The sequence below is a fragment of the Erinaceus europaeus genome, chromosome 2, assembly GCF_950295315.1.
Source record: "Erinaceus europaeus chromosome 2, mEriEur2.1, whole genome shotgun sequence".
Taxonomy (NCBI): Eukaryota; Metazoa; Chordata; class Mammalia; order Eulipotyphla; family Erinaceidae; genus Erinaceus; species Erinaceus europaeus.
In genome coordinates, this window is record NC_080163.1 from 181,856,265 (window position 1) to 181,865,806 (window position 9,542).

At 53.9% G+C, this 9,542-nt stretch overlaps 1 protein-coding gene across 2 annotated transcripts in view; it reads left to right on the plus strand.

Moving 5' to 3' along the window:
* Window positions 1-2,960: 2,960 nt before the first annotated feature.
* Window positions 2,961-9,542, plus strand: part of LRP3 (LDL receptor related protein 3) — a 13,603-nt gene continuing 7,021 nt past the window's right edge. The window contains exons 1-2 of one of the 2 annotated variants that reach the window (XM_060185677.1): window positions 2,961-3,401; window positions 4,809-4,856. In XM_060185677.1, coding sequence (XP_060041660.1) covers window positions 3,329-3,401; window positions 4,809-4,856 — 121 coding nt within the window. In that variant the 5' untranslated portion in view covers window positions 2,961-3,328. The remainder of the gene's footprint in view (window positions 3,402-4,808; window positions 4,857-9,542) is intronic. The other variant, XM_016195356.2, reaches the window with a different exon arrangement.

Consider the following 9,542-nt stretch of genomic DNA (forward strand, 5'->3'; position numbering starts at 1 on the left):
GTACGTGTGCTGCTGGGGATTGAACTCAGGACTCATGCTTGAGAATCCAATGCTTTATCCACTGCACCACCACCTAGACCTGTTGTTTTTATTACAGTGGCAGTCACAGGGTTAAAGCTCAAGCTCATCTGTTAACAAACCTTGGGGTTCTGCTGTGCTGCTCTGCGCTCCATTAATAATTTAGCGAGGTGGATTGAATTGGATTGATTCTGCCCCTGATCATTGTTGCAGGGCACTTCTGACTGCGCCTTAGTGAGGCCGAGGGGAGACTTTCCACTGGAAATGGGCCTGTGCTCGCTCGATCAGTCAATATGATTGTGGTGAGGATTATGCTAATCAAGGGGGTGACCTGAAATTAACATTTTTACAGTAAAGAAAGCTTTCCCCCCTTTTTGGGGGGTGGTGGTGGTGGTGTCGGTGCTTTTATGACATACTATCAGAGTTCCAGCCCTATAATTTTAAAATTATTGCTCAAGACTGCAGGTGAAATGATTTTTTACTGCCAGCAGTCTATTAAAGCTATAAAAGTCAATGACTTCAAGAGTATCTATGACCAGAAGAGACACTTGGTCACACCAGACCCATCAGAGCAGGTGTGTCTGTAGAAGTAACAGGGTAGGTCAGTGGGCAGGGCAGGGCCGCACCCCAGCATCTCATAGGAATGAAACAGGCAACAGTTTCTGGGTTCTTCTCCTCCACCTCTGCCAGTGGGCAGATCAACTCCTAAAGGGGAAAGACACCAGGAAGTCACACTCATCCCAAAGCAGCAGTCCAAACTGGCTGCTTCAGCTCACAGACTCAGGTGGAAATGTTATGACAGCCTTGACCTTGGCCAGTTTACTTTGAGTATCTTTAAAGATTAATGTATTTATAATGAGAATGAGAACCAGAGCATTCCTCCGACTGATGCAGTGCCAGGAATCACATGTGGGACCTTACACATGCATGTGCTGTGCTCTACCACTCATCTGCTTCCTCAGGCTTAGTGTGCTTTCTCTCTCTTTTAAAGATTTTATTTATTTAAATGAAAGGGCTACAGAGAGGAGGATACAGAAAAAGATCAGAGCACTTCTCAGATCTGCTTTATAGTAGTGTTGAGGATTGAACCTGGAATCTCAGAGCCTCAGGCAATAAAGTCTTTTACATAACCATTGTTATTTCTTCCTCCCTTCCTCCCCTCCTCCCCTCCTCCCCTCTTACCCCCCCCCCCCCCCCCCCCCGTCTTCTGTTGTCATAGCTTCACTGGAACTTTTGAGCCTCTATGAGTAGAATATACAACTTGAAATTTTTGTGTAGGAATTTTAGAAAGGGTTACCCTTTCCACTTGGGAAGATTTTTCTTTTTTGAAAAGATATTTATCTATTAGAGAAAAAGAATCAGAACATAACTCTGGCATATTCACTGCTGGAATGCTGGGGCTTGAACTTGTGACCTCATGCTTGAGCATAATACCTTACTTATTGTAACACCTCTCAGGTTGTGGGAACACACACACACACACACACACACACACACACACTTTAGTTGTTTATTAATGAGAGAGACGAGAGGGGGGGTGGGAGGAGGGAGAGAGAGGGAGAACTAGACATCACTCTGGTACATGCACTGCCAAGGACTGAACATGGGACTTCATGCTGGTGGTCCAATACTTTATCCACTGTGCCACATCTAGGACTGAGGGGGGAATATTTTGATAAGGGACTTACACTTTCCCCTTTGCTTCCAGTCCCAGCAGGATTCCCCGTGGCTTGATCTCAAATCTAGATTCCTTGTACAACTTGTAATCTATGCATAGAAGCGGAAATATCCTCCAGTGGAAACAACTTCAGAATTTCCTTGCCAGAGCCCCTGCCTCTGTTGAACATGTGTGCCATACACACTTGCTTGTTACATGGGCAGACAGCAAGCAGGCTGGGGAAATCCTGAAACCAAATTACAGTGGGCTAGTGTGCTTGGCCATAAGCTAGTCATTTATCTTGTTACCGGAGTCTGAAATCCTTTAATACACTCTTTAAGAAGTAGGCTTTGCAAAAACCACCAAAGGAATTGGAAGAGAACAAGAAAACCTGAAAAAATTAAAAGATGTTTACCCCCTTCGGTTAAAAACAAAGAACAACTAAGATGTCTAGTTGATCTGCACAGAAGGGTTTAGTGACACTGTGTACAACTGTTGGCAATGTAGCATCATTCCCCCCCCCCCAGACGGGTTATCCTAAGGGGAAGGGGATTTGGAGAGGCGTCTTGAAGCTGTGGACAGGTGGACCAGACCATGAGGAACCTTCACACTTCAATCTTTAGGAACCTCTGCTTTCACTTCTGTCCCAAGGAAAGAGTACTGACTCTCCTGGGTTCTAAATGGCCTCCCTCCTTAACCGTCTGGAGTTCTCTTAATTTTCTCTGCATCTTCTGGAAGAGGCTTCTTCGCTGACTCTCATTAGCTGTCCCAAGCCTGCAAAGAAGGCAACTTTTTCATTTCCCAGTGCCTGTTGGACAACCATATGGGCTCAAGGGTCCCTGGGAGGGTGGGTTTCCAGAGGCCCCGTCAGATCTCTCACAGGGTCACTTGGACTGTGGCAGAGAGGGGGACAGGTCCAGCTGCTGGAACGAGGCCACCACGCTGGGAGGCAGATCCAAGCGCTGCGCCACCGCACGCTGCTGTCCTCAGGTGCCCCGGGCAGACCTGAGTAACCCTTTCTCCGCCGCTTCCCGCCGATCCTCGCTGCGCCCCCCTCCCTCCACTCCCAGCAGAGCCAGGCCGAGGGAGGGCCCCGGGGGCGGCCAGAGCGGACCCGGGCCGGCCGGGGCTCAGCACCCCGAGGGCGCGGGTGGGACCCCGGCCACCTGCGCGGAGCTGTCCAGCACCAGAGGCGGAGCGCGCGCCCCCGGCCCGCCCCGCAGCCTCCGCCCGCGCAGCTCAGCGCCACTGCGGCTTGGCCGGCGCGTCACGTGGCCGGCGCGGCGCGGCCTCCAGGCTCCGGGCTCCGGCGAGGGCCGGGCGGCGGGACCCGCACAGCCGCGGGCGCAGGAGCGGCAGCCGGGGCGGGCGGGGTGGGCGCGGCCGAGGGGCGCCGGGGCGCGGCGGGCTGCGCGGCGCGGGGCATGGGCGCGCCGGGGGCCCGGGGGCCCCGGGCGGGCGCGGCGGGACGGCCGGGGCGAGGGGACAGCGGCGGGTGGGGGTCCCCCCTGGCGGCCGCCGCGAAGCCCCCGCGGGGCCCGTGACGCCGCGGCCGATGTGGCCCCGCACGCGCTGCGGGCCTGCACCGCCGCCTTTCAGCGACGACACCGCACCCGCCCGGCTCTCAGCCTTCCGGGGAGCCGGTCCCCCGGCATGGAGAAGCGGGCGGTCGCGGGGCTGGAGGGGGCGCCGGGCGCCCGGGCGCAGCTCGCTGTCGTCTGCCTGGGTGAGTGGACTGCACAGGCCTGGGGTGCGGGGTGCGGGGTGTGGGTCCCCCGTCTCGGCCTGCAGTCCCGCGCCTCTCCTCTGCTGCCGGGCTCCTTGCAGCCGCGCGAGCGCCCCCTTGCCCGCACCCCGGGCCGCGGGGCCTCTGGGCTCGGAGGGCGGCTCCCTGTGAGCACCCAGCCCGGAGGACACAGGGCTTCCGTGGCCGCGGACAAAGACCGCCGGGACCCGCCTCCTGCCGAACTTGGGGTGGGGACCCCGGGTCCCCGGCGGGAGGCAGAAGGACTGTTGTCCTCCCACCTTTGTGTGCGCTCAGAAGCGGCAGGCCGGTCTGCGCAGCTGGAAGGCAGCATCTGGGGAGGGAGTAGGAGGGAGAAAGCCCAGTCTGGCACCTGTCCACTCAGGACTTTTACTGTTTGTCTTTTTAGGGCCACCGTGATGGTGCTGGTTGGGGGTGGGGAGGAAAGAGTTAAATCCTCAGCCCACATGGCTCCTTTATTTACGGCGATGGAGGAGAGAGGCCATTATCTGGGGGCAAGCAGGTGTCCTTAGCGGATACCTTATAGTGTCCGTAGTGAAGGCTCAGTCACCTCATAGGCTTGCCTAAGTGAAGTGACAGAGTCAGAAAGAAGCTTTATAAAGCTGCACCCTCCTCAGGGAGTTCTGAGTCTGGGGGAGGCCTCAGCTGCCGTGACAGGGTCTAACTGGCACAAGTGACACCCATTTACCCCCCCCCCCCCAGTGCCCACTCCTCAGACTGTCAGTGGCTCTGGGCTCTGGGGTTTCTTATGCTTCCCCAAGACCACATGGACTCTGCCTGGCAGAGCCTGGAGTGGGGGCCAGGGTCCTGAGAGGGGAGTGGCTGCCTCTGCTTTCTCATCAGGTAGGCTCTGATCTCTGCCGAGTTGTTCTCTGCTTCATAGCCCTATAGGGAAAGCAGAGGCCAAGTGGTGGGTGCCTGGGGGTTTTGGTGGCAGGTTTTGGTACCACCCTCCTGGTACAAGAAAGGAGGACCTGAGCCCTTCTAGCTGCATATCCCTGTGAAATGGGGGTGGTCAGAACTGCTCCCCATCCCTCCCTTGATGCTACTGGTTGAGGTGGTGGGGGAATAGCTCCAGAGAGAAGGGAAGCCTTTCATGAAGTGGCAGGGGCTCTCCCATGGTCAAAGTCCTGGGCCCCCAACCTAATGGGAGCTGAAAGACACCCCCTCCCTAGTGAGTTAGAATCTACTCTGCGGGGAGCACTGGAGTGGTCTGGTAGGGCTCGGCTTGAACTCTGCTCTCCTCTGTGTGCTGGGACTCTGTGAAATTGTCACCTCTGCTCCACCCAGCAGGTCCAGGGGCTAGAGTTTGGGTTGTTGTCTGTAACCCCATTCTCCTGGCTGAACCCTCTTTTGTGTCTCCCACAGTGAACATCGTCCTCACCGGGCGGCTGAGCAGCGCAGTTCCTGCCCTAGGTGAGTAGCGTGATGCTCTGCTTCCGCTTCCTCTTCCGTTTTGCCCTACTGGCTTAGTCAACTCAGTGCTCAGGTCTTTGAGGTCCTGGTGCCACTCCTGTGGCCAGTGGCCTCTTCTAGTCTCAGTCCTTGGGCATCTTTTCTGCACCACAGAGGAGCTGTTGCTTCCCTCCCCCCCCCCAACAAACTTAAGTCTCTCTGACTTGGTTTCCTTTTCTGTAAAATGGGTGTAGTAACAAGGCTGACTTCAAGGCCTGTTATCAGGCTTATATTATAGTAGTCACTTATTAATTTTTTTTTTCTGTAGTACTTGCTTAGCTCAGACTTGTGGTGGTGCTGAGGATTGAACCTGGGACCTCTGGTGCCTCAGAGTGAAAGTCTTTTGCAGAACCATTATGCTATCTACTGCTCCCTATTTTACAATATTTTAGAGAGATTTATGTATTAATTAATAAGGGAAAGAGAAAATGAGAGGGCCAGGTGATGGCACACCTGGTTGAGTGCACAGGTTACAGTGCACAAGGACCCAGGTTCGAGCCCCCAGTTCCCACCTGCAGGGGAAAGCTTTGCAAGCGATAAAGCAGTGTTGCAGGTGTCTCTCTGTCTCTCTCCATCTCTGTCACCCCCTTCTCTCTAGATTTCTGGATGTCTCTAACCAATAAATAAAGATAATAAGAAAATTAAAAAAAAAGAGAGAAAGTGAGAGATAGGTGAGAGGGGAAGAGAGAGAGAGAACCAGAAAAATCACTCTGGCACATGCAATGCCAGGGGTGGAACTTAGGACGTCTTACTGGAGAGTACACTGGTTTATCCATTGCTCCTTGTCCCTGGTCTGACTCTACTGTTTCCGGTGAACTCCCCTCCCCCCTTTAATATCTGCTAGAGAGAGGCAGAGAGGGAAAGAGAGAGACAGAAGGAGAAGGAAAGACACCATTGCATTGCTCCTCCATTTGTGAAGCTTCTCCTGGTGCCATGAAAGGTGATCACTTGTGGTGCCAGCAGCTTAAACTCGGATCTTGCCATTTGGCAAAGACTGTCCTCCACTGGGGCAAGCTACCTTCTGACTGCTGTTATTAGGTATAAGTGAGGGAATGAGACAAGGTGCTCAGCAGGGTACTGGAGGCTTAATACCTCTAGCAAGCTGTCACAGACCCAGCATGACTGGACAGATTGTGTTTTCCATTGGCCATGGGTTTCCCTGAGGGCCATAAGGTGCCATTACTGCCCACCTGTTTCACAGTATGTCTGGGATGTAATGTCTAAAGCTATGACTGAGCAGAGACAGGGAGACGCCATCGACAGGAAGATTTGTTGCTTAAGTGTCTTGAGAGGCGAGGATGTGCCATACCACATGGGGTCTCCAGGGAGCGAGCCCCCAGGTGTGGTCAGGCTCAGAGTGAGGGAAGATCTAGGCCAGAACCCTGGATGGAGTCTGCGTGGGAAAGGCAGCAGAGAATGCAGGGCAACCAGGCTATGGTGGCCTGTCAGGTCTGTTGCCATGGTGGTCTTTGGGTCACGGAGTGGGTTTTGCTGCCCAGGGCCTGGTTCTGGGATGACCCGGAGGTCAGAAGCTGCATTGGCTTGGCCTGTGCATTTGGCTCAGAAGTTGCATGGGGGCTGGGTTTTCGGTCAGCCAGTCTGCAGAGGAAAGGCAAGTTCCAGGCAGCCTCGAAGGACGGAGGGAAGCACTCTGGCAGAGAGCCTGGCCCTGTGATTAGTGGGTGCCTAGTAGACAGAGAGAGTCTAAGAGAGCACACTTGCAGCCCCACCCTGCGCCTGCCTGTCGGACTGGGTCCATTCACTGGCTGGCGGTGCAGGCCCAGTGCTGAGCACACCAGGGACTATTGAGATGGGAGGGGTGGCCATCAGGGTCAGGGACATTTGCTCTGCTGAGAAGGCTGCCAGTGGCCTGTGAATTCCAGACACCAGATCCCTCTGGCTCTTGGTGTATCATTTGAGTTTGGGGAAAATGTTCAATGCACAGTCTGGGGGCTTCTGACTTGCCTGTGGGGGTGCTGTGCTGCCTGTAGGAACAGCAGGTGCTTGGGGTTTCTGGCTCTGCCCAGGTCCCAGCTGGTAACAGAGACCCACTGAAGCTGGCTGAGGGAGAGGGTGCTATGCTGGGCCTGTGTCTGGGGTGGGGAGGCCCAGACCCTGTAGCAGAGGCAGCATAGCCTCTCAGACTCCCTGCAGCCTGGCCGCCTCTGCTGACTCAGCTGGCCCAGGCCCAGTGCCGGCTGAGCCTGCTGATCTGACCCCCACAGCTATGGCTCCAGGCTTCCTGTCCCAGTTTGCACAAGACTGGTCAGCCCTGCTTGGGCCAGGTGTCCATGGCCATTGTAGAAAGTTGGGGGTGGGTGGGCGGTAGTGTACTTGGTTAAGCACACATGCTACTATGTGCAAGAATCTGATCAGGTTCGAGGCCTCATGTCCCACCTGCAGAGGGGAAGCTTCACAGGTGGTAAAGTAGTCTGCAGGTGTCTTTCTCCCTCACTATTTCCTCCTTCCTTCTTAATTTTGCTCTGTCCTATCAAATGAAAAATAGAAAGAAAAAAAGAGTGAGAGGAAAAGGAAAAAAATGGCCTCTAGGAGCAGTGGATTTATAGTGTGGCACCAAGCCCCAATGATAACCTGAAAGAAAGAAGACAGAGAGGGAGGGAGGGAGGGAGAGAGAGAGAAAGAGAGGGGGGAGAGAGAGGGAGAGAAGAAAAGAAGGAAAGGAGGGGAGGGAGGGAGGAAGGATGGAAGGGAGGAAGGAAGGGAGGAAGGAAGGATGGATAGAAGGATGGAAGGGAGGGAGGCCAGGTGGTGGCTCACCTGGTTAGGTGCATATAACACCATGAGCAAGGATCCAGATTTGGGCCCCTCCTCCCCACCTGCAGCGCGGATGCTTGCTGAGCAGTGAAGCAGGTCTGCAGGTGTCTCTCTTTTTTTCTCTTTCTCTTTCTCTTCCCCTCCCTCTCAATTTCTCTGTCCTGTCAATTTCGAAAAGAAAGAAAGGAAGAAAGAAAGGTCAGGCAAAGAGTTTGAGTGGTGGTATCTTACAGACCTGAGCCCAGGCGAGCTGTCCTGCCGGCATGGTGTGGCCACACCACCCTTCACTTGTCTGCTATGCTCATGTGTCCTGGGTTTAGAAAATAATTCCTTGGTTGGCGAAAGAGCTCACTTTGAATAGCATTCTGCTTTGCCATGTGTGTGGCCAGCCACCACATTGAAGAAGCTTCTGTGCTGTGTTTTTTTTTTTCTCCCCATTCTTTCTCTTTCTCCCTCCCTCTTTGTCTCTATTAAAAAAAAAAGGGAGGGGGTCAGGTGGTGGTGCCCCTGGTTGAGTGCACACATTACCATGTGCAAGGACCTGGGTTCAAGCCCCTTGTCCCCATCTGTGGGTGGAGTTTTCACAAGCTGTGAAAGCAGTGCTGCAGGTCTCTCTCTCTCCCTATCTCTTCCTCCCCTTTCAATTTCACTCTGTCTTATCAAATAAAAAGAAAAGTTTTTTTTTAATGAAATAATGTGATGCTTCAAGGACAAGAACCACTCATAGAAAAAGGGTGAATGAACCTCTCCCTCTAGGCCCACAGGTTAGCTGGATCTTAGCTCCTGGGTTGATCAGGTCCAGAAGGGTCTAGGAGCTGTGGGCTTCATTTTGATGCTTACTCCTAGTACTCCATGTGCTCCTAGTGCTGCATGCAGACCTGGTGATCACTGGCCTGGGGTCCAGCTCTTCTGGAGATGAACTCTGTCCCTTAGTGTTGATCTTGTTAACGTACTAGCAGAGCAACTTCTGGTGACCTGAGGTTAATGCCTATCTCTGCCCCAAACACTCTACAACTTTCCTTTTTTTTTTTGGGGGGGGGGTGTCTTCCCCTAGGATTACAGCTGCCAGGATGCTGGGATTGGAACTGAATCTCCAGTCCTGTCTAACCCTCATGGGGCTGAGATGCTGCTGAGGGTCTGGCTGCACTGCTCAGTCACTGAGTATCTGGGGAGTGGCTTCCAGTCTGGAGTCACACCGGCCAGCTAGACCCGAGTATTGATTGCTTCTGGAACCTAGCTCGCCAGCTGCACTGTCCAAGTTCAGCCCCCTGAGGAGCACCGGGTGGCAGTTGGGTTCAGGAGGGAAAGACTGTCCTGTCAAAGTGTCTCTGTCATTCCTTGTCCGTGTCAGCTGGCCTCCTTGGCCTGAGGGTTGTGGGGATCTTCAGGTCACTTTCAGATAGGGCATAAAGACCTCTCTGAATGTCCTCCAGCCCCCCAAACCAAAATAAACAAACACCTCTGTGTTCCCTCATGCATCTGCCAAGATTTACAGTCCACCCAGCTTTTGTCATGGATGCCTGTTATCACCTAGGCCTGGCTGGGGCTGGTGGGTCTAAGCTTGACTCCCAGGTCCACAGGCAAGTGGTGTCCAGCCCTGCCCTGAGCACCCAGCCCCTGGCAAGCCCCCGGCCCCCTCCTATTTTACATCTACCCTGCTGAGGGTTGCCAAGACCATGGTCTCTGTGAAAACCCTATTATTATTATTATTATTATTATTAATTTTCAGATAGATACAGAGAGGCAGAGGAAGAGAGAGAGAGAGAGATAGAGAGAGAGAGAGAGGGAGGGAGGGAGACTACAGCACCAAAGCTTTCTTCAATCTGGTGGGGGCTGGTGTCAAGTCTGGGTCGTGCACATTGCAAAGCAAGT